The sequence below is a fragment of the Salmo salar genome, chromosome ssa09 (assembly GCF_905237065.1).
Source record: "Salmo salar chromosome ssa09, Ssal_v3.1, whole genome shotgun sequence".
Classification (NCBI taxonomy): domain Eukaryota; kingdom Metazoa; phylum Chordata; class Actinopteri; order Salmoniformes; family Salmonidae; genus Salmo; species Salmo salar.
In genome coordinates, this window is record NC_059450.1 from 23906887 (window position 1) to 23930017 (window position 23131).

The window sequence follows — 23131 nt, forward strand, 5'->3', positions numbered from 1 at the left end:
TTAGACGAAGTCTAACTCCTCAATAGTCATATGAGTCTTATCTGCGTCGCTCCTGTTACAAAGTGGTGTGTTTCTCTGGGAAATACCACCTGATCAGTGTGGTGTGGAGATGATGCGGCCTCCCAGCTGTTGCCTCTCTCTCAACATATTCAGTGTGTGTGTGTGTGTGTGTGTGTGTGTGTGAGTGAGGGGGAGAAAGAGAGAGATATAGAGATGGATGGAAACACACGGGCACGTGTAATCAGGGGACGTTTACTAGTCCACGTTTGGACCGTTTTTACGCATATGTTATACGTTGCCCTTTTACCGCAGAACCGACCATTAAATCGCCCCAGGTCGCACCTTTCCCCTTCTCTTTGATTGTGGATGATGGACTGAACATGTGCAGATATTTTCTCACGCCTGATAACTCTATTATCTGAAGTCGAAGTTTAAAACTGCTTTGTGGTTTTGATGGTGAAAACAACTAGCCTAACCTCTGTCATTACCAACGGATTTTACGCACAGACACATCTCACATCGTAAACACCGTAGAATGCCCGTTTTCACTAACAAAGCATAATTTTACTTATATTTACTAACTTTACTTTCATTTATTTACTTCTCTCTTTCGGAATCAACAAATTCATCTCAGTGGGGAAAGTATTGGTGGTGGGTCTGTTGGAGCTGTGCGGCACCCAGCGACCCCTGGCCTCTCATTAGTGAGTGGGACGTGGATCAGCGCAGTACCGCGCTCCCCAGGTCATGTTACATATGGCTTGCAGTCTGCTGCACCGCATTAAATGTCATCTTTGAAACTATCCAAGAGATCAGAGGTCACCGTTTTTAATAAGGCCTCGGTTCTGGGGGGTTCCCTTCTTTTACTGCTCACCCTTGCATGTTTTACAGTGCACGTTTTAAATTGCGGAAAAAATGATAGGCCTACATCTTTTTTCTTCTACTTTTTGGTAACATTATTATGTCGTTGGATTGGACTGTACTTGATCGTAAACGATAGCTGCAGGACGCATTTTATACAAACAAGTGTGTAATTTTAAAAGTGATATATTTTTGGAAAAATGTAATATGCAATACATCTATCAAGGTTGACTTGTAAGCTACTGTAATTAAAGTAAAATAGCAATATTACAAACAGATGTAGAAATGTTCTTCAAAATAATGTTTAGTCTTCCATAAAAAGGACTGAGTGTGGTGTTCATTTTTTTCCTATTCTACAGGCACAATAAAAATGTGGAATTTCGAGCTTTCTGGGGCCCCCACCCCGTGAGACCAACAGAACATGGGCTCCCATTGCCAATGGGACATTGTTCAGGGCTTCAACAAAGCCTTCTTCAATATTACAGGAGGCGTTACCTGATACCTAACAATCAGCTAATCCAATGCCTGTGGCAAGGTCACCTGTGCACAGGTAACCATACACCAGCAACCTGCCTCTCCAGCTCCTTTTCTCCCACTCTCTCCCCCGTCTCTGTCCGGGCCTCATCACCATTGAGTGAGCAGAGACAAACACCTTCTGTTTATTTGGGTCATCTGCATAGAACCCATAAAAAGGATCCACAAAGAGCATAAGGCCAATAGTCCGGTCTCTAAACCACTATAATTTGTCCATCTACCTATCCACGACCCCCCCACCATCTTACTTAGACTTACTTGGGATCCGGTGGAGTGAATCAGAATTGGGTGGAAGATCATGTAAAATCCCCCTAAGCCATGTGAGCAGTTCAGGCTTTCTCTGTACAGACACACGGTGCTTGTGAGTGACAGCACCTCTGACTCATTCGTCCACTTGTGGGTTGGCTGAGTGAGCCAGGCAGGGCTTGCTCTGGGTTAGCCCAGGGAGAGGGCCCTTGGACAGGGTGTTTTGGAGCTGTAGACCCCCCACCCCTAAGAGCAGTACCTCTGGAAATCTCATTGCTGTTTATTTGAATTACTGGGGCTGAGATGAGAAAAGGAGGGCTAATGAACTCCAGGTTGCCAGGCATGTGCAAATGATCACTGCAGGTTTGCAGAGCGAGGTTGTAGGCTTGTTGGATTAGGGCACGACTGTTATACCCCCATCCTCACAGAGTTTGGCTTTTTAAGTCTTTTAAATATATAGAAGATGTATGCTTCCTGTCTCGAGAATTTAGGTCCACTGTAGACATAACATTAAACACAAACCCAACTCACATGATTAATCAAAAATGAATCGAGAAAAAACTTTGTTCATGACAAAAAAGTGGAACAGTTTTATATTTTTATAAATATAAACTTTTAATGAAGTATGGAGATTTAAAAAAATACATTCAGATCATTTGAGATTACAAACATACAGTTCAAGATCAAATAAAAAACAATCTGTTTTTACCATATGCCTATGGCTCATTTTTGGTATATGACATCAGAGCAAGTAGACAAAGTTGTTCTGTAATGTCGTCTTTATGTCAGTTTGCAGTCTGTTCATAGCACTACTCTGAATGGGGGTTTAGGTCATGGAACCTGACAAAGAAAAATGTACTGGCCACTCTATGTACATGGATCTGTGTCTTACTGTCTTACTGTTATGTGTAAATGACATCTGCTGGTCATGCGATTGATATGGCGTATAATGGTTTTGTGTTGTGTGTCTGTGTGCTCCACATATATTTGTTGACTGATGACGTCCACTTACTCTCTACATTAATATAACAGGATATGTCTGCCTTATGCCCCTATCTGACAAAACCAGGAAATTAACCAAGGTGGAATAGCTAAGCTTTATCAGAAACCCATTAATGCATTGCATGTCACACTCTGCACCTACACATCAATCATAAAGTGTAGAGAACGTGTTAGCCACACTCAATCGTATTTACAAATTGCAATTAAAAGTAAAAGGCACTAGTAATAAGACATTCTAATATTGTTAACTCAGTTTGCCATGCAAAGGGACACAATAGAAATCCCTCTCCATATAAAACACATCAGACTGCATACGGTTCTCCTCCGTCAAACACAATACCCCCTCCCAGTTTCTCATACAAACACACGAACAGGCACACAGGTCTTACTTTGTAGAAAAATATTATTGATGTATTTTTTCACAGAGACAGTTTGGGAGACATTTAGAAATGAATGATGGGACATACTGTTGCCAAACAGCATATAGAGGTTTTACTATGTTCATTTAGACACAGACTGGACTGTGTAACAGCCCTTTTAGGCCCCACCCTGTCTCCAATAATGGTTGAAGCTTGAAATATATGAAGCTTGAAATATGTTTTACACATTATAACAAATGTCACAGTATTGATTTGCAAATGTTTCCCCCAGAGGAAAAAGTATGTTCTTTGAAGCTACAATCTTACGTTTTGATGCTATAGTGCAAATTGGGAGAGGTCAGTGAATAATAATAATTTTGGGGGGGTCTTATATTTGTCCTGTTACACGTGTGTGTAATGGAAATGTGTTTCTTGCATATCCCAACTCCCCAGAGACACCCGCAGGGAGTGGGGTCACGACCAGGGTCACCATTGTCCAGCGCCCCTGGGGTTAAGTGCCTTGCTCAAAGGCATAGAGACAGAATTTTCACATTGTCAGCCCCAGGATTCGAACTGGATCGGTTATTAGCCCAACGCTCTAACCTTGAGGCTACCTGCCACCTATTTGAAGTCTGACATTTTACGAGGCACAAATGTACATTCATTTCTTATTGAAGTACTAAATTGCATAAATCAGCAACTGCTGTGCACAGTGGTTTCCTGTTATTCTTATGTGGTTTCATGTGTGGTTTTCAGTGCAGCGTTAGTGGTTTTAATGAACCTTTTCACAGAGACGCTACCCCTGCCCCTACTAAATTACCTTTTTGGTTTCACCCAGATGATGAACTTAGTTTGGAGGAACATCCTGGTCTATTGACCAGGGCCATTCCAACACCTGTTCTGCAGATCAAGTCCACTCAACAGGAAGTAGCAGGTGTTGTCTTTAAAAAATGCACACTTAAAATGTGGTTCAAATGCATGCAAGGGACTTCGAAAATTACAGGTAGTCATGCCTTTCTGCAAGGCATAGAGGAAAGATCGGGGGATTTTAAAATATTTAATTAGGATGACTTCATGGTGCTAATCCAAGGGGTTTGTATCTGAATAGAGTTTATTGTAAGGTAAAATGAACACAACATTAGCAAATAATTTAACAGTTAGAGGAAATGAATGGTAAAAAAAACAGAGTAAAAATATTCACCACATCACTGCTTGGGCAGATATGAGTGCTTATGAAAGGTCATAGGTTACAGGTTAAAGGTCAACCATGTCCTCGTCCATCTGCACTGTCTGTAATTTGGCCAGCTCCTTCTCCTCCCCAGGCTCCATTTCCCCACACATGACCCGCACCATCTCATTCACCCCACCGCCACTAGCGTCCACCTTACTCTCCGACACAGACATGTAGTTGTTGTTCATGCCAGGGCCCAGAAGGTGTGAGGAGGGGACAGGTTGTGGGTTGTGGCCCCTGAGGTACTCCCCAGGCTGGAGTTGGTGTCCGTTAGGGTCTATTTGGGCCATCAGAGGGGTGCTGACGGTGAGGCTGGTGTAGACCTCAGGCTCTGGACTGGAGGAGCTGACGGTGGTTACGTCAGAGGAGGAGCCCTGCCTGGAGGGGACCTCCTCTGAGGTTAGTGGGTCTGAGGAGTAGCTGAGCTGCCCACTGGGGTCCAGGTGAAGGCCATGGTGGTAGGAGTACACCCCTCCGCCCCCACCTCCCTCCAGGGGCTCCTTCTTGATGGAGGTCTGTCCAGCGTTGCCCATGCTGTAGAGCACCGTGCTGGGGTGCATGGGGGCCATGGCCAGCTTGTCCTGATGGTGCTGGTGGTGGTAGGAGTCCTCACTAGAAGAACTGACTGCTACATTGTTCATTTGGATTGTACCTGGGATATTCAAATGACAGATCATTAGCCTAAACATTTTATACTTCCTTCGTCTAACAGTACTTTATACTCTTATCTCTGAACCACTATAACATCCTCTCCTCCTTGACTATAACATAGTTCTGTAAATCTTTGGCTTCACTCTTACGGTTACTCACTCATACTCTAACTTGCAACAGAATTCCATCTGAAATCTCAGCTGTGTCTCTCTCACAACTCCTGGTTTTTGAAGCTGGCCCTGTGGGACCCAGGAGAGTTGTATTGATGTAAAAGCCTGCTATGGGCCAACAAGAAGGCTTTTTTCTTTCCATTTTACTTTTCTGTTGTCCTGGTATGAGTTCTCTGCTTTGTGTCAAATGAAGTGCTGTAATGACTCTCTCCTCGTTAGTACGTTTTTTCAGTCCTGTGATTGTCTTAAACAGATTATCCTCCTCTGTCCCCCTGAGGTCAGGAGTGTGCAGTGATGATGACTGATGATGACTTCAGAACCTGTGTTCCATTCATCTCTAGAATTTTCCATGACCACCGTATATCACCAAACAAGAAAATATGGATGTGTGTGTGTAGGTCTGTGTGTGGCCTTTGCGTCCAGCCCCAACTCATTGCAGTGTCGTAAAAAGCATCTGCTAAGACAGCTCAGACATATTGAATGCATAACAGAGCTGGTGACTACACCCATTTCCATTTCAACCCAGGACTCCAATTTTTTTTGAAGGGGAGAGGGGTTAAGTTGCTCTAATATTTTAGATGTTTGAAAGGTTAGGGTCAACCACCATTTTACTGTATTGCACTCTTCTCTTTCTCTATTAGCAGTTGGAAGAGCACCTAAAATGCTATAATACTATATATAGAACAGTCATTAGTTGTCACCAATACCTCGGAAACTGCTATCAGTAAAACTTCAATGTGGATTTTTTGTTTTCAATGTAGAATAGAATAAAATACAACATTATTGTCCATTGGTTAGAACGGAAATGTGTCTTCTGCATTTCCCAACACCCCCTGATACACACACACCACCACGTAGACAGATATGAGGTAAAGTCAACCCACCTTGTGAGAGTGATGAGGAGCCAGAGGGGAGCTGCAGAGGAGGAAGACCCAAGTTGCTGTTGAGCAGTGGCGTCCCGTCACCGTTGGATACACCGCTGGGCACGTGGACCAGACTGTAACCGCCCAGCTGGAGCGCCCCTGAGGACGAGCTGAACGTGAGGACGGACGAGCCGCAATTTTGAGCTGCCATGCTGTAAACCCCCTCCAGCTTCACCTCTGCTCCGTTTACACAGCCGGAGTAGGAGGCGTAGTCCACACTGGAGCCGCCCAGCCCCTTCTCCTGGCCTGCCTGCATCTGCATGTCCACACCAGAGCCCCCCATTAGGACCCCCCCAGAAGGCCGCAGGGGGTTGAAGGCCAAGGGCTGGATGCCCAGGTTGAGCCCATTGAACAGGATGTTGCTGGGGGCCTGGAGGTAAGACGAGCCACCGTTATGGAAGACAGTGGAGGGGTTACTGGTCACTAGGTTTCCGTTGAAGAGCACCTCGCTGGTGGATCCAGGGGGTATCTTGATGTCTCCAATCTGTTGGATGATTACACCACTGTCCAGAGACCCTGTCTGCAGGGGGAGGACCCCATGGGTCATCGTCCCGTCAGATGAATTGGAGAGGGGGCGTGGAGAGAGCTCCTCCTGCCCTTTACTAGACTCATCCTCTGTGCTGTGGTTGCCATCAGATTCACTGTGGAAAAAATGCCAGGGGGAGAAGAGAGTGAGATATTGAAAGCAGCTCAGGGACTGTCTGAAGAAAATATGTCCTCTTCTTAACTCTTGGTAGACTTTAATGATGGAATTGTGTGAGGAAGAATTGAGCTCAGTGAAGTAAGTTGTCCTACTGGTTTGACTTATGTTGTCATTGGTGAGTGCGCAGGTTGAGTCTTACTACTGACAGAGTGAGTGACAGACTGATTTTGAAACCGAAATAATCATAGAAAGACATTATTTGCATACAAAGAAATATGGCTGATATGTCAAAGCAACTTTATCCATACCTCAACTCTCTTAGCCTATTAAAATAATGATACAACCACATTACATAGGAGAAAGGAAGGCTATATAATTTTATGAGTACCCAATATTTGTGGGCACAACAACAGAGGTGATCAATGGAGATCTCTCAAACATGGCTTTAATGAGGAAAGTCGACTACCAAACGTTTTAACCCATGGAGAGTAAATTTGATTATAGCCCTCCTTTAGTTATACTCCTTCAGGCCTACCATTTGGCGTAATAAATTCCGGGGTGACAAGTGCAAGCGGTCGCAGCGTGACAACACAAATGGTCAAATACCTTTATTTGTATTTTCTTAAGTGGTCATTGGCATATAACGTTTATTTTATTTTATGTTTGCAATAGCTTCACTTTTTAAGTTAATAATGTTCGTAAAATATTAGGAAATAGAACAATGCCATCTGAATCGTATTTTTCATCATGAGTGAGTGACTGAAACAGCTGCATTCCCCTTGCTACAAAAAAAGACGTGCTCTCTGAACTAAAGAGAAACGTATTCTTCATCGTCCTGAGGCCTGCATGCCAATTATTGAAGAAGCGTAAATCCTATTCATCTTCTCCATAAATTAGCTCAGGCTTATAATCACTTATTTTGTCACTCAAAGCACAATAATGTTTAGTCAGTGGCAATATAATTATTGGCCCCCACAAACTGGAATGAAGTGGATTGCAAAAACAAATGCCTTTGAGCAATTTATAACATTATTTTTTGGGAAGTTTGTGGTGAGAGAGAGAGAGAGAGAGAGAGAGAGAGGGAGCGAGAGAGAGAGAGCGTGAGCGAGAGAGAGGGAGAGAGAAAGAGAGAGAGGGAGCGAGAGAGAGAGAGGGAGCGAGAGAGAGGGTACCCACTGGCACAGAGCTCAATTCAAAGTCTATTCCACGCTGGTTCAATGTAATTCCGTTGAAATTACGTGGAAACAACGTTGATTCAACCAATGTGTGCAGGGGGGTAAGAGGTCACCTCCACCAGGTGCGCGCGAGAAGAAAACATAAAAAGAAGGGAATAATATCTATCTGTCTGGGGGTGGCGGATTTTCTAACGAAGGGGAGGTGTTCTAATTCCCCCGGTTTAATAAGAGGGAAAGAAAATTGCCAAAGTGATTTATGTAGTGAGAATTGGATTCAGTTAATTGTGAACCCTAACACACGAACGGAGACTATTCATATTTATAGGCTTCATCTATAAAAAAACTACTTATTTATAACACCATTATAACACAATTTAGAGTATAAAAGTTATATTTGGAATAGAGTAGGCTTATGTTGGACTGGTGTCCATGCTCTTAGTGCCCTAACACGCAAATGAAACCTGATCTGGATGGCAACAGCCTCATATTTCAAAACATTAGCGGCGTGTAAGCTACCCGGCACACTTTTTTTTGTGCCTATATTATAATGTTAATGATTTACGCTGTCAACTCACACACCAAGCTCTATGAGCGATTACCATGCAATAGTCAGAGGCTACAGTCAGGTGTGCATGTACCATACAAGGCAAGCCTGCTCGACCTTGCCAGCAATAATCTCTCAAAATGACTCCTGGTAATGAATTTATGAGTTTAATTTCTTAAGATATTACGCACACTGTGCCATTTGCGTAAAATCAAACAATTAACGGATTATTTTCTCACCTTTTTGATTGTGCTTCGGACGGGTTTCTGTCCCTCTGTCTCCTGTTTTTGAACCAGTTGCTGACCTGCGTCAAGGAGAGTCCCGTGATTTTAGCGAGGTTTCTTTTCTCGGCTGGAGAGGGATATCTATTCTGCTTGTAGAGATCCTTCAGCGCGTTGCGGGACCTCTCTTTGAAGCAGTATACTGTCTCTTCCCCGTCCCAGATAGTCCGGGGTAGTGGGTACTTTCTCCGCAGCCGATATTTATCCACGGCGCCCAGAGGTCTCCCCCGCGTTTTCTCTGCCTCGGTGTACCGTGCCTTATACCAGAGGTCTTGCAGCGAGGAGTGATTGAATGGACTGAAGTTGTGGTTCTCCAAAACACTGTAGAGCTCCTGGTACCGAGCTTGATGAAAAGCGACAAGAGCTTGGGCTTTCAGGATGCTTTCGTTGCCACGTAGCAGGTCACTCTGTGGTAAGGACCATAAAAACCTGGCCAGCCGGTCCACATTGCCTCCCTGCTGCAAAGCCTCGCAGACGCACGCCACTTGCTCCGGGGAGAATGCCAGCGAGGAAGCCGCGCTCACCAGAAGTTCACTGTGGACTGCATCAGTGTTCGAAGTTGCGCGCTCCATAGACAACTCCGCGGTATCCAGCGCTAGAAGCTTGATGCAATCTCGCTTGTCCGTCTTCACATTTTCCTTCTTGATGTTATTTGAAATTGTGACTTCTCCTGAAGAAGAAGACATTTTTCAAGCCTTCCTTGTAAGTCACTCCTCCCTGGTTTCGGCAAGCCTTCAGCCGATCAGGTTACCCCCTCGCCATGCGAACACGATCGAATGTCTGGCAGCAGCTGTAAATGGATAGCTCTCCCCTTTAGTTCCAATGTGATTTTTACTCTGCGGGAACTGTAGCAAGAAGGGGCATTGGGGTCTGTCTGCAGGAGAGTCACCCAATTGGCTACGACGGGCTACGACGGGCTACACCAGGGAGGAGCGACCACGATCCAGAGACGAGTGTTTGGTTTGCATCTGTCACTCAGACATGACGTACAGTATTTCAGAGGCTTACCTGTACAAGGTGAATTTGTTTGGGAATGTGTTATGGGAGCGGAAAAGACTATCCATATTGCCTGCATTATGGCATATCATTTTTTGATTGCACCAACTGAGTTATGTGACAATGGACTGCCCCTTTTAGAGAAATAAATAAATACTCGGTGAGATGAAAGCCTACCCTTGCCATTATGCCTTCAATTCCACCTTCGATTAATGTAAAAAAGTGAACTGATGAAAGTTAGGCTAATGAGGTACATTTGTCAAATACCGGTAGGCCTAAGTATTGTGGAATTCTGAAATGTTCGTGTGTGTGAGTTTATTCTTGTAATCATTGGACAATAACAATATTTATCACTATATTGCATTTGTCCTCTTTGTGCGATGCACTTTGAGGAACCATTAACTAGGAAGCGTTCTTACCGGGACTATTTGAAGGTGACACATTTGACCGCTTGAGTGAACCGTCAAGAAAGATTGCTAACTTACTAGCTAGCTGGCTAGTTTTGTTTTCTCTCATTTCTGTGCTTTGTAGAGATGGACGACCAAGGGTGTCCGAGATGCAAGACAACAAAATACAGGAATCCTTCCCTGAAACTGATGGTGAATGTTTGTGGCCACACGCTGTGAGTAACGTTATCCATTCATGCTAACTAGCTAGCAAGCCCAGCAGTGTCCTGAGCGAGCTAGCTTCACAGATATAGCTGCAGGGTTTCAACCCGTTAAATATGTTATTTAGCCAGACAACTACAACAAGGAATATAAAATGTCATGTTAGCTAGTAGTACCTCTGCTATGTAACGTTAGCTAGCCGACTAAACTCAACTCGCGGAGTTGAGTTGAATCTGTTGACGTTACTATGTAGCTAGCAAAGCTGAAAGGGAAGAACTATGACCTTTTAGGTGCACGATGTCAACATGTTTGCTGTTTTTCATCCCATTCTATCTGCAACATAAACACTTCCCCTTGTCTCAGCGTGTCTTGTTTACAAGTTGTACAGAATGCACAAGTAAATGTTTTCGTCTCTGGCTTAACACCCGTGCCAATATATCCTCCAAAAACCAGCTTCTCGGGCATTATTCACTTAAATAGATAACGCTGGCTTGTTGTTTATTTTTATTGCAAGAACATGTGATACTGAACCGTAACCATATAGCTATCAACTCAGGTTGATGTACTGCCTCAGTCTCTATGGAAGTAACAGAAAAATATTGCAAGAAAGCTGTCCTCAATCACATCCCCTGTTTGTAAGCCCAGACATCCTCCCAGTCTCCCTGATGAAGGAGAGGAGGTTGATTTTCATGGGTGGTGTTATGCAGTGGCGCGTGAGGAAAATGCTGGTGTCTGTTGGCGCATATGTTTGACCCTGTTTGTTTATTATCCGTACCATCAGGAAGTGGCCGTGCTTCGTCAGCACACTCATAACTCAGAGCTTCTGTTCTATCTGGACGCAGGGTCACACTGGGAGAAAATGTAAATAACTTTGCATTAAAGCAATTTAGAGGATCACCCTTCCCTAGCTCCGTTCACCTTGATGGTGCTCTTAAGAACTTTTCACCAGATATTTGGGTGCTGCTAGGAAACTGCAACCACACACATTGGTAATTGTTTTTGACTGTCCTGACTGCTGGTCATTTGATAACTCATGATTTCAAGGTTTGGTGTGCTATTGTTGATGCACAATATTTACACAATCTTGGAACCCAGAACCAAATTTGATCTGTCACAAAAGAGCCTAAACTTGACAAAAGTTTCATAGACAATGTTTTGATTAAGATTCACTATGTTTGAATGAAATTGAAGAAACTGGTCGGCACAGCATATTTTTGTTTATCTTCCTGTCTGTCCGTTGGTCAAACTGTGGCAAGGTCTTATCTGCACTGGGGAGAGAGTCTTGCTGACAGCTGACAACACTATGAAGCCATTCCGGTGTAGGCCGTCCCACACGCTATATGGAACCGCTCCACCCTGTGTCTAAATTTAAATCCCACAGCAGCACATTTAGTGTCCCCGTCGCCAGTGACACTGGCCTTATGTTATTTATTACCTACACACCATGACGCAGGGCCTGTGTCCTTTGGCATTTGGAAGCAGGGACGGGGGTACAGCACAGATGACGGTGGGCCAGGTACATTAGGGTGGGTATGTAGAGATTGAGGAAGGAGTGATAGGGACACCTCTGCAGGTGGAGGCTAGGTTCTTGTGTGTCTGCCAGTCACCTACCCATTAGAGGGCAGAGCGACGTAGTTTATTCGAAAAACGAATTTAGGAAGTTTTACTCTTTCCCATGCTTGATAATGTACATTGTAATTTATGAAATTCCTCTTCCCATTTAGTTTTAAGAGCCAATCAAGTGTCCCAGTGTTTTCTGGCTGTGGCTCTGCAGGTGTTGGGTGTCACAGGCAGGAAAGGGGTGTCACTGCAGGTTAGCAGAGTTTGATGATTACTACAGGTGATTACTACACAAAGGGATGTCCTGTCTGGGCCTAGGCCCAGTCCAGAGCATGGAGAGGGCTTCATGGGAGAAGCGGGTGAACCAGCCCCTATGTGGTTGTGTTGTACTTACCTTCTCTACTGTGGAGGAGGGAGGCAGGCAGGCAGGCAATGTCACTGGCCCTTGGGTTGTGTTGGTGGGGGGGGTTGTTTTTGCTGTGCCAGGCCCCTGTTTACCTCCCCCTGACCTGCTGACAGCTGCAGATGGGAGAGATATGAGCGAGGAGCTCTGAACAGGACAGGTGAGGGAGAGCGAGGGCTGGGGGTGCAGGGATCACTCACCACTTTGCTGCAGTGAGAACAGCCTTGGGAGAGAAGGAAACAGAGACAGAAAGAGGGAGAGAGAGCATATGCTAGAGAAACTGTGTGTATGATGCTAGACATATGGTCTCTCCCAAGCCCTTATGCCAAGAAGCAGGAGAAAGGCACAATCAGAAAGAGGGTCCTATACAGATGGCTAGCCTAAAGATGGCAAGTTCACTTTGAAAGTCTCCTCCCTTCAATCTTCTCATAGCTTCACCTCTTCGCTCTAGAATTACACAGGATTTCCCCTGTGGAGGGTCTGTTGTGTGGTCCATTTATGGGGTAGGGGGCAAGCTATGCCCCACTCCTGGCCCTGCCTGATGAATGGGCTCTTTGTGGGCCTGTGGAAACAAGCAGCAGCAACCCCCCCCCCCCTTTCTACCTCCATATGGCCAGTCCTATACATCTCCTGTAGCCTGGGGCCACAGTGAACATCTGCCCCCACTGGGCTGTACTTGATCAGAGGGCTCTCTCATGGTCCTGGGGACCAACCACATATAGGATGACTTTTGTTTCATCTATGTTTTTGTGCTAAATCCAGTGGTTGTTGAACACTAGGCCTATTTGTGAATGTTTTGTGAGCTTTGTTCTATACTAGAGGGTGTTTTGGTGTTAATTATCTGTTGGCAAGTTTGCTTTGATTGACCCATATCTGATATGTAAACAGGCAAAGCCCTGTAGTTTCTGCAGTTTCTCCCATAACTGCTTTTTCATTGAGAATCTTGCTGATGAGGTGAAAAGGGTTTACTGCAACTTGGCCTGAAGGACTCACGTTCTAAAGAAGCTTTGAAAGCAATGTGACTTTGGAAACAAATAAAAAACATGGAGACTCAAGATGATTTCCCCCAGAATTTCATCACATTGAATAAGCAACAACATTTTGGGGTGAAAATGGCAGTAGTCACCCTAGATGTGGCCATTTGGAAACCAGATGTTGGGTCTTGCTTTTGAAGGTGGGCAGCTGGGAGCAGGAAGCCTACAGAAGGTGAATTCCAGTGGAATAAAGCTTCTCAGAGACTTAATTAAGAGTGGACTGTGCAAATGTTTATCCAGCCCCCCTGCTCTCCTCTCCTGCCGCCTACTTAGGAAAGAATTAAGGCCTTTTCCATTGTCTTCAGGGTTCACTCCTCTCTTAAGTGTAATTGATGGATAAACGCCTACCTGCTTAAAGGTGTGATTGATTCGTAAATGTTGCTCGGACCAAAGTTGGCTCTGGTCATTGCTACGGCTGTGTTGTCCTTATGGTTTGTGGAGGAAAGAACCTGCTGCATTGGAATGCTTTCCTATTGGTTGAAATTGAATCAATGATGAGATGGGATTTGTGTATCATGCAACAATAGTAGTCATGTGGTTAGACTTTCTTTATCAATGCAGTTCATAATGCCTTATGACGTATTAATCTCTAGCCTAACGTAATTTATCCTAAATCTACTATAACTGTTTGGCCATTGTTTTGATTTCATTAATATTAGGTCAATTGCTAGAGCACTTTCAAGGTCATTTTAAAAATGATTACAATCCTGACAATGTTGAAAGAACCCAGAGCCTTTCAGGGAACTTCAGGATCAGTGGAATTTGAAATGGTTTAGTGATGAGAGAAGCTGTGGGTACATTGCTGAACTAGATTTTGTATTCTATGCAACGTGGCACGCTGACTGAGTTCCATTGAAATTATATAAAAAAATTACAAAAATTCCAGTGCAGACACAGTCAATGGCAGGGGTGTCAGATTAATTTCCGTGTGTGTGGGGGGGGGTGTAAATCAACATTCCATTCATGATTCCTACTGTAAAAATACAAGATGGCCATTATCACGTGCTGTGAGGCTGATAACTCAGACAGACAAAATATCAAATTGAAATATACCACCAGGCCTTTGCTAAGGAAAAGTGCATTAGACATGCACATACAGTAGGTAACAGATTTTGACATGCATGCTCCATATAATATAGTTTCCTCTACAGCTGTGTGTGTTTGCCACAGGGTTTCCCAAACTTGGGACTCCAAGGGATGCACGTTTGTTTTTTTGCCTTAGCACTACACAAGCTATTCAAATAATCAATTCATCATTAAGCTTTGATAATTTGAATCAGCTGCGTAGTCCCAAGGACCAAGTTTGGGGAAAGTCTGGTTTACGATGTCTGTCTCTGTCTCCTCTCAGATGTGAGAGCTGTGTGGACATGCTGTTTGTGCGCGGCTCGGGGAACTGTGTGCAGTGCGACACGCCCCTGAGGAAGAGTAACTTCCGTGTGCAGCTCTTTGAAGACCCTGCCGTCGACAAGGAGGTGGAGATCCGTAAGAAGGTGCTCAAGATGTGAGTGAGAGGCATGGGGGAGAAGGGTGTGTCTCTGTGTGTTCAGCCCACTCCTCCCTCTCCTTAAGCTGCCTTTGTCATTGTCATGATGCTGTTTGTTTTGTAGACAATGGGCCCCCCAGGGTTTGCTCAAATAGGAAAGCTCTTTCCCTGCCATACTTTTTCCTCTCAGCCCTCCTATTCCATCCATCCCTCATCTTTCTTTATTTCTTTAGCTCTGCTGTTTCAGTGTAATGTCTGCAAACAAGCATTAAGCCTAATGCATATAATAACTCTTTGCTTTCTCCCACAGTTACAACAAGAGAGATGTTGACTTCTCCAACTTGAGAGAATACAATGACTACTTGGAGCGAGTGGAGGAGATCGGTAAGAGGAGGCGGGGGGAGAGAGGGAAGGATGCAGCCTGATTGATCTGGCCTTGCCTCTGAATGTTGTTTTACAGGCATCAGTGCCAGCCAGGGTCAGAGACACACCAGTCTCTCTGTGCCAATTCTCAGAGATTTCTGTCAGATGGTGTTTGCATTGTGACAATGTGTTAGGCCTCTCCTACTGTCTCCTATGCTTACATCGTCAGGAACATGGCTAATTACTTTTAGAGAAATGCACTGGCAAACCTTATGTGTTTCTATTGTTTATTTTAAATGGGGATAGATACAATTTCAACATTCAACCTTAATTCAATGCGTTTTGATTAAATAATTATCTAGAGTCAGATGCTTTGCAACATCATAATTCAGCTTGTGCCAAATCCGATTTCCATTATCAGTCCTAAATCATTTGAAGTGAAGTCCATACTAGTGTGTTGATAGAGGGCTGCCCTGCTCTCTTCTCTCCAGTCTATAACCTGACCAACAACCTAGAGGTGGAGGGGACCAAACAGATCATGGAGGCTTACCAGAGAGAGAATAGAGACATCATCCAGAAGAACAAGGCCAAGCTGGTGGGTACCTGTTACCCCACACTGACTCACTCTGCTTTGCCTGGTGAAACGCATCACTTATGCATTATTCTGTTGTACTAAATGGTCTAGCTTCCTCTCTCAACCTCTGTCTCTTCCTCCTGCAATATTCTGTCTACTATGATATTGATTGTTTTCTCTCCGACTCCTCTCCCTCTCTCTGTAAGACTCGAGAGCAGGAGGAGTTGGAGGAGCTGCTGTTGTTGGAGCAGCAGGGGAACGAGCAGCGCAGGCTGGAGACTCTGCAGGAAGAACAGAGACAGTTACAGGCTAAGAGGAAGAGCAAGCAGGCTCTACTGGACGAACTGGTGAGACACACACACACACACCACATACAGCCACACTAATAAACACAGATTGCCACATAGCACCACACAGGCAAATAGAGAAAACAATCAGGTGACATACAGTACCAGTCAAAAGTTTGGACACACCTACTAATTCAAGGGTTTTTCTTTAAGACATTAAAACTATGAAATAACACACATGGTATCATGTAGTAACCACTTTTCTTTTTTTAAACAATATATTTTAGATTCTTCAAAGTAGCCACCCTTTGGCTCTGACAGCTTTGCACACTCTTGGCATTCTCTCAACCAGCTTCACCTGGAATGCTTTTCCAACAGTCTTGAAGGAGTTCCCACATGCTGAACACTTGTTGGCTGCTTTTCCTTCACTCTGCGGTCCAACTCATCCCAAACCATCTCAAATAGGTTGAGGTTCGGGTGTTTGCGAAGGCCAGGTAATCTGATGCAGCACTCCATCACTCTCCTTCTTGGTCAAATAGCCCTTATACAGCCTGGAGGTATGTTGGGTCATTGTCCTGTTGAAAAACAAATGATAGTCCCACTAAGAGCAAACCAGATGGGATGGCGTATCGCTGCAGAATGCTGTGGTCGCCATGCTGGTTAAGTGTGCCTTGAATTCTAAATAAATCACAGACAGTGTCACCAGCAAAGCACCATCACATTACACTACATGCTTCACAGTAGGAAACACACATGCGGAGATCATCCATTCACCTACTCTGCATCTCACAAAGACACGGCGGTTAGAACCAAAAATCTCAAATTTGGACTCATCAGGGCGAAGGACAGATTTCTACCGGTCTGATGTCCATTGCTCGTATATCTTGGCACAATCAAGTCTCTTCTTCTTATTGGTGTCCTTTAGTAGTGGTTTCTTTGCAGCTATTCGACCATGAAGGCCTGATTCACGCAGTCTCCTCTGAACAGTTGATGTTGAGATGTGTCTGTTACTTGAACTCTGTAAAGCATTTATTTGGGCTGCAATCTGAGGCTGGTAACTCTAATGAACTTATCCTCTGCAGCAGAGAACTCTGGGTCTTCCTTTCCTGTGGCGGTCCTCATGAGAGCCAGTTTCATCATACTACTTGGTTTTTGTGATTGCACTTGAAGAAACTTTCAAAGTTCAGAAAATGTTCCATTTTGACTGACCTTCATGTCTTAAAGTAATGATGGACTGTCGTTTCTCTTTGCTTATTTGAGCTGTTCTTGCCATAATATGGACTTTGTCTTTTACCAAATAGCCCTATCTTATGTATACCACCCCTACTTTGTCATAACACAATTGATTGGCTCAAACGCATTAACAAGGAAAGAAATTCCACAAATTAACTCTTAACAAGGCACACCTGTTAATTGAAATGCATTCAAGGTGACTACCTCATGAAGCTGGTTGAGAGAATGCCAAGTGTGCAAAGCTGTTATCATATTTTGATTTGTTTAACACTTTTTTTGGTTACTACATGATTCCATATGTGTTATTTCATAGTTTTGATGTCTTCACTATTATTGTAAAATAATGTAGAAAATAGGATAGAGAATTTGCCAATGACACACACACACACACACACACACACACCTGTGGTGAAGCCCAGCATTGTTAGCATTCTGTGTTGCCAAAGCCTCCTGGCTCCATTGTTTTAGCGGCAGGCTTTGGAAGGGATTGTCCCTGTAGAGCTGCCTGGTAAAGCACGATCACTGAGCTGTTTGTTTGTTTGTTTAAACACTGGGCCTCGTTGTCTGTTGGGAGATGAGCAGTCAGCCCCCGGGGACACGCTGTGTGTGTTGTCATTTACACTAGAAATCTCTGAGGGTCGGGGTCACACGCACACAAACGATCATTATAGACTGATAGTGTTTGCAATAGATCCTGATAAGGAGCCGTTAGTTGATCACCTCCAGCTGTTCATTATTCTGCTCCACACTTTCCTTCCTGCCTAGTGATGAAAACACTCCCAGTTCTGTCCCCACCTCCTGTCTACCCAGACAATAACGTCCTGCTCCATCTGAACACCATGCATTGTCTTTTTGGAGGTAAAGATGGCGCAGACCGACATAATACCACAGTTTTTAACCTGGCCTGCATTAATAATTTAATGACCAGCCTCAGAGCACCTTGGTTTCTTAGTTGTGCAGTTATAGGGAGATGTCTGTGATTTGATATTGTAAAGTCTGAGGTTCCCAAGTTACACATCTCATTTACAGGTGCCAGTCTTTGAAGCTCCTCCCATCTTTTACTTGGCTTAAATACAGGTTTTGCTTGAGGCTTGATCATGGCTAGTCAGTGGTTTTTGAAAATGCGCACACACACACAGAAATATGATGACATATTCATACCTGTATTTATATGTTCCCCTCCAGGAGCGCTCTCATGTCCCCGCCACCATCCTGCTGGCCCAACACAAGGACCGGGCCGCCCAGCTGGAGACCCAGATTGAGAAGCAGAAACAGGTGGTCAAAACCACCATCTTCTCCACCGGCATCCCTATGGTGAGTACCGCACGCTACGTGTAAACACGCTGACTGTCCTGACTGTGAAGGATGCCTTAAGCCTACTGCATAGTTAGCATACAAACAGCACCCACACAGAAATGCTAGTGAATGTCCAGCATGCACCCTTGGTCGGCCTATTTTAGCTAGTTTTAAAGCACGATAAGGTCATACGAACACTCGGCCTGCATGATTTCACTCAATAGTTGCGTATGGTTAGCATACTTAAACAGAGCCCAATGCTGGCTAGCTTAATGGGGCACACATTGCCATTTAGGTCAATGCTAATTCATTGTTAGCATATTACACTGGTGGTCAGTTTAGATTTAGCTTCATGCTAATGGTTGAGGATCCCTTAGCGCGCTTCTCTGCCTGGTGTGGGAATAAGCCCTCATCTCATCCATAGTGTCATCACATTCCTACCTGCAGCCCTCATAGACAGAATGAGGGCTCTGGCTAGGTGTTTTGTTGAGTTGTCAGCTTTGTTGTTCAGGGTAGCTGTTAAGGCCTCCTTCCATTTGGCAACGGCTATGTTTTCCTTCACACTAGTTTATTTTCATTATACCGTGACGAGATAAAGCGATATCCCCCCATCTTTCTCTCCACAAGCCCATATGGGAGGTGTGGCTGACTTCCCAGGGTGCAATGTTGCGTGGGAGAAATCTTGTCTTAGAGTTGGGACTAGTTGAGCACTGTGACAGAATTGTGAAGTCTCTCTCTGTCCAGCTGTCTTTCTCCACACACACTCGCATACCTATACACTAGTTTTGCTTGTAGAATCTAGAAATCTTTTATTCTGTCTCATCAGCCCAGCTAGCATGGGTAATCCTCTGGGCAATATATTTGTACCATGAGTGTATTTGATATCCATTTAAACCCAAAGACATGACCACCGTCCATTCTTCCTCCACCATTGGAAAAAGAGTTGCTTCAGGAGGATGTGGTTCTCTCTAACTGACTGGATATGCAGCATTAAGTGCTACTTGCTGATGGAGAGAAGGTTGTAAGATGCTGTTGCTCTTGGCTCGGACTCTGGCTTTTCCCCGTCACTTTTACCCCTCTTTCTCCCTCTTTTCTCCTCCCTCTGGCTCGGGGTGGGGTAGAGCAGTTGCCAGCTACATCTGGACGCCGCGAGGCTTCATTTTACATTTTTACATTTTAGTCATTTAGCAGACGCTCTTATCCAGAGCGACTTACAGTAGTGAATGCATACATTTCATACAATTTCATACATTTTTTTTTTGCTGGCCCCCCCGTGGGAATCGAACCCACAACCCTGGCGTTGCAAACACCATGCTCTACCAACTGAGCTACAGGGAAGGCTTCAGTTGGGTTTCAGTGTGGTTTTGGTTTCCCCTCACCTCAGTCCAGAAGACTGCTGTTTGACTTGGTGGCGTTTCAAGATGTCGCAGTTGGTTCCTGGAGAACGCCGGCTTATTTATCTCTTCATTTTTGGTGTCCTGATGAAGTAGGATTCAAAAGAGAGAAGATGCAGAGTCATGTTGCTGTCATTTGAGAGAGAGCGAGAGAATTAACAGAGAAATGATCTTGCCATTAATCAATTATAGGCACCATGTGGTTGTAAGAAGGGTGCTTCTCACTCCTCTTAACTAACATATCCTGGAGATAGAAGCAGACACACCTCTGGGGGTGTGGAAGCAGGGGGTTTACTGAAGAGTCTCTCCTGGCAGGCAGGCAGGCAGGCCAAGGTGAGCTGTCAGTAGGGGATGCCACCTCCTGTCTCTTTGTCTTTATTTAGATAGGAGAGGAACCCGGTGTGGTCGTCTCTTGCAAGGATCGGCGAGTTGTGCATTCCGAAATGTCTTTCTGCACACCACTGTTGTACGGCGCCGTTATTTGTCTGTTTGTGTTCCGCCTGTTAGCTTTCAAAATTCTTGACATTCTTCTTCGACTTCACTCATCAACGTGCTATCGTGCACATGACTGCTGTTGACTGGATGTTTTTTGTTTGTCGCACCATTCTCAGTAAACCCTAGACACTGTCGTAGATGAAAAGCCAAGGAGGGCGGATGTTTCTGAGGTACTGGATCCAGCACACTTGGCACCGACGATCATACCGCTCTCGAAGTCGCTTAGGTCACTCATTTTGCCCATTCTAGCGCTCAATCAAACAGTTCTTGAATGTCTCGATGCCCGTCTGCCTGCTTTTATATAGCAAGCCACGGCCACGTGACTCACTCTGTAGGAACTCTGTATTTTTGTGAATGGGGTGGTGTACCTAATAAACTGGCCAAAGAGTAGTTCCTCAGAGTAAGCAATTAGAAAAATCTTTCCATTAATCACCAATCCTTGTTGTGAAAGAGCAATGGAAGTTATTGGCCTACTGCTGCATTGGCCTATAGGCTATGAGTTCCATTTGCTAATTTCTTTAGCTGCCAATGGATCACGGTGTATCAATGTGTCCATATGGCAGAGGCTGGTGATTTCGCATAGTTGACTTTAACTTTAATTTAGATTAACCACGTGACAATTATTGAGCAATGAAAACCATTATTGAAATAAAACTGTTTCACAAAAAATGCACATGAAAAACATAACTGGCACGCAGAACGGTAGAAATTTCAGGATAAATTGTTAACTTTCACAAACTTGAAACTCACGTGCCGCCTATGACGTCTTTAGAAAATAATTGCCTCCACGTTTCCGTGGTCGGATTTACAGTGAGGGGGAAAAAGTATTTGATCCCCTGTTGTACGTTTGCCCACTGACAAAGAAATGATCAGTCTATAATTTTAATGGTAGGTTTATTTGAACAGTGAGAGACAGAATAACCACAAAAATCCAGAAAAATGCATGTCAAAAATGTTAAAGTGATTTGAATTTTAATGAGGGAAATAAGTATTTGACCCCCTCTCAATCAGAAAGATTTCTGGCTCCCAGGTGTCTTTTATACAGGTAACGAGCTGAGATTAGGAGCACACTCTTAAAGGGAGTGCTCCTAACCGCAGCTTGTTACCTGTAAAAAAGATACCTGTCCACAGAAGCAATCAATCCGTTTCCAAACTCATGGCCAAGACCAAAGAGCTCTCCAAGGATGTCAGGGACAAGATTGTAGACCTACACAAGGCTGGAATGGGCTACAAGACCATCGCCAAGCAGCTTGGTGAGAAGGTGACAACAGTTGGTGCGATTTATTTGCAAATGGAAGAAACACAAAAGAACTGTCTGTCTCCCTCGGCCTGGGGCTCCATGCAAGATCTCACCTCGTGGAGTTGCAATGATCATGAGAACGGTGAGGAATCAGCCCAGAACTACACGGGAGGATCTTGTCAATGATCTCAAGGCAGCTGGGACCATAGTCACCAAGAAAACAATGGTAACACACTACGCCGTGAAGGACTGAAATCCTGCAGCGCCCGCAAGGTCCCCCTGCTCAAGAAAGCACATATACATGCCCATTTGAAGTTTGCCAATGAACATCTGAATGATTCAGAGGACAACTGGGTGAAAGTGTTGTGGTCAGATGAGACCAAAATGGAGCTCTTTGGCATCAACTCAACTCGCTGTGTTTGGAGGAGGAATGCTGCCTATGACCCCAAGAACACCATCCCCACCGTCAAACATGGAGGTGGAAACATTATGCTTTGGGGGTGTTTTTTTGCTAAGGGGACAGGACAACTTCACCGCATCAAAGGGACGATGGACGGGGCCATGTACCGTCAAATCTTGGGTGAGAACCTCCTTCCCTCAGCCAGGGCAATGAAAATGGGTCGTGGATGGATATTCCAGAATGACAATGACCCAAAACACACGGCCAAGGCAACAAAGGAGTGGCTCAAGAAGAAGCACATTTAAGGTCCTGGAGTGGCCTAGCCAGTCTCCAGACCTTAATCCCATAGAAAATCTGTGGAGGGAGCTGAAGGTTCGAGTTGCCAAACGTCAGTCTCGAAACCTTAATGACTTGGAGAAGATCTGCAAAGAGGAGTGTGACAAAATCCCTCCTCAGATGTGTGCAAACCTGGTGACCAACTACAAGAAACATCTGACCTCTGTAATTGCCAACAAGGGTTTTGCCACCAAGTACTAAGTCATGTTTTGCAGAGGGGTCAAATACTTATTTCCCTCATTAAAATGCAAATCAATTTATAACATTTTTGACATGCGTTTTTCTGGATTTTTTGTTGTTGTTATTCTGTCTCTCACTGTTCAAATAAACCTACCATTCAAATTATAGACTGATCATTTCTTTGTCAGTGGGCAAACGTACAAAATCAGCAGGGGATCAAATACTTTTTTCCCTCACTGTAGCTACAGTCTACTTTCAAGCAAGGTAAGACATTCCTCATATGAAATATACATTCAGATTTCAAACAATTAAGTATGTTTTCAAAATGCATACGGCCTCTAGCTCACATTGTAAAGTGGTGACTCGCTGATAGCCTTTTGCCTGCACTTGAATGGTGAATGGGAGGCACGCTTCAATTACCAGTTGAGAAATAAAAATAGTATTCATTTTTAATCGTGCACAAAAACTGTTTTTAACATGCGATTGCCTTTAGAATTGTTGCGCACTGAATGGGCTGATAAAAGCATGTTTTACTCCAGCAGCAACCAGCTGAGGAGCAGCAGGAGAAATCACACAATAAATAGGCTCTGTTTGCTCTGCACGTGATAGTTGTGCGGGATAAATAAGACCGA

At 44.4% G+C, this 23131-nt stretch overlaps 2 protein-coding genes across 2 annotated transcripts in view; one reads left to right on the forward strand and one right to left on the reverse strand.

Annotated features, from left to right (window-relative positions):
- Positions 1-2232: 2232 nt before the first annotated feature.
- six4a (SIX homeobox 4a) lies at positions 2233-9585 on the reverse strand. Its single transcript, XM_014210729.2, has 3 exons — positions 8576-9585; positions 5936-6615; positions 2233-4882 (listed from the first exon to the last, which is right to left on the reverse strand). Exons 1-3 carry the CDS (start codon positions 9301-9303, stop codon positions 4254-4256), a joined length of 2037 nt encoding a protein of 678 aa, XP_014066204.2. The 5' UTR covers positions 9304-9585; the 3' UTR covers positions 2233-4253.
- Positions 9586-9645: 60 nt separating this feature from the next.
- Positions 9646-23131, forward strand: part of mnat1 (MNAT1 component of CDK activating kinase) — a 60586-nt gene continuing 47100 nt past the window's right edge. Inside the window, exons 1-6 of the mRNA XM_014210730.2 lie at positions 9646-10235; positions 14567-14719; positions 15012-15085; positions 15556-15659; positions 15845-15985; positions 18344-18472. Of these exons, the coding sequence (XP_014066205.1) occupies positions 10147-10235; positions 14567-14719; positions 15012-15085; positions 15556-15659; positions 15845-15985; positions 18344-18472 (690 nt within the window). The 5' untranslated portion in view covers positions 9646-10146. The remainder of the gene's footprint in view (positions 10236-14566; positions 14720-15011; positions 15086-15555; positions 15660-15844; positions 15986-18343; positions 18473-23131) is intronic.

What these genes read in the sequence shown, in the direction of transcription:
- six4a (XM_014210729.2), bottom strand. Translation starts at nt 9,303, where the DNA reads ATGTCTTCTTCTTCAGGAGAAGTCACAATTTCAAATAACATCAAGAAG. An exon ending in TCCGAAGCACAATCAAAAAG is followed by an intron (nt 6,616 to 8,575) that starts GTGAGAAAATAA and finishes TTTTTTCCACAG; the next exon opens with TGAATCTGATGGCAACCACA. An exon ending in CTCCTCATCACTCTCACAAG is followed by an intron (nt 4,883 to 5,935) that starts GTGGGTTGACTT and finishes TGAATATCCCAG; the next exon opens with GTACAATCCAAATGAACAAT.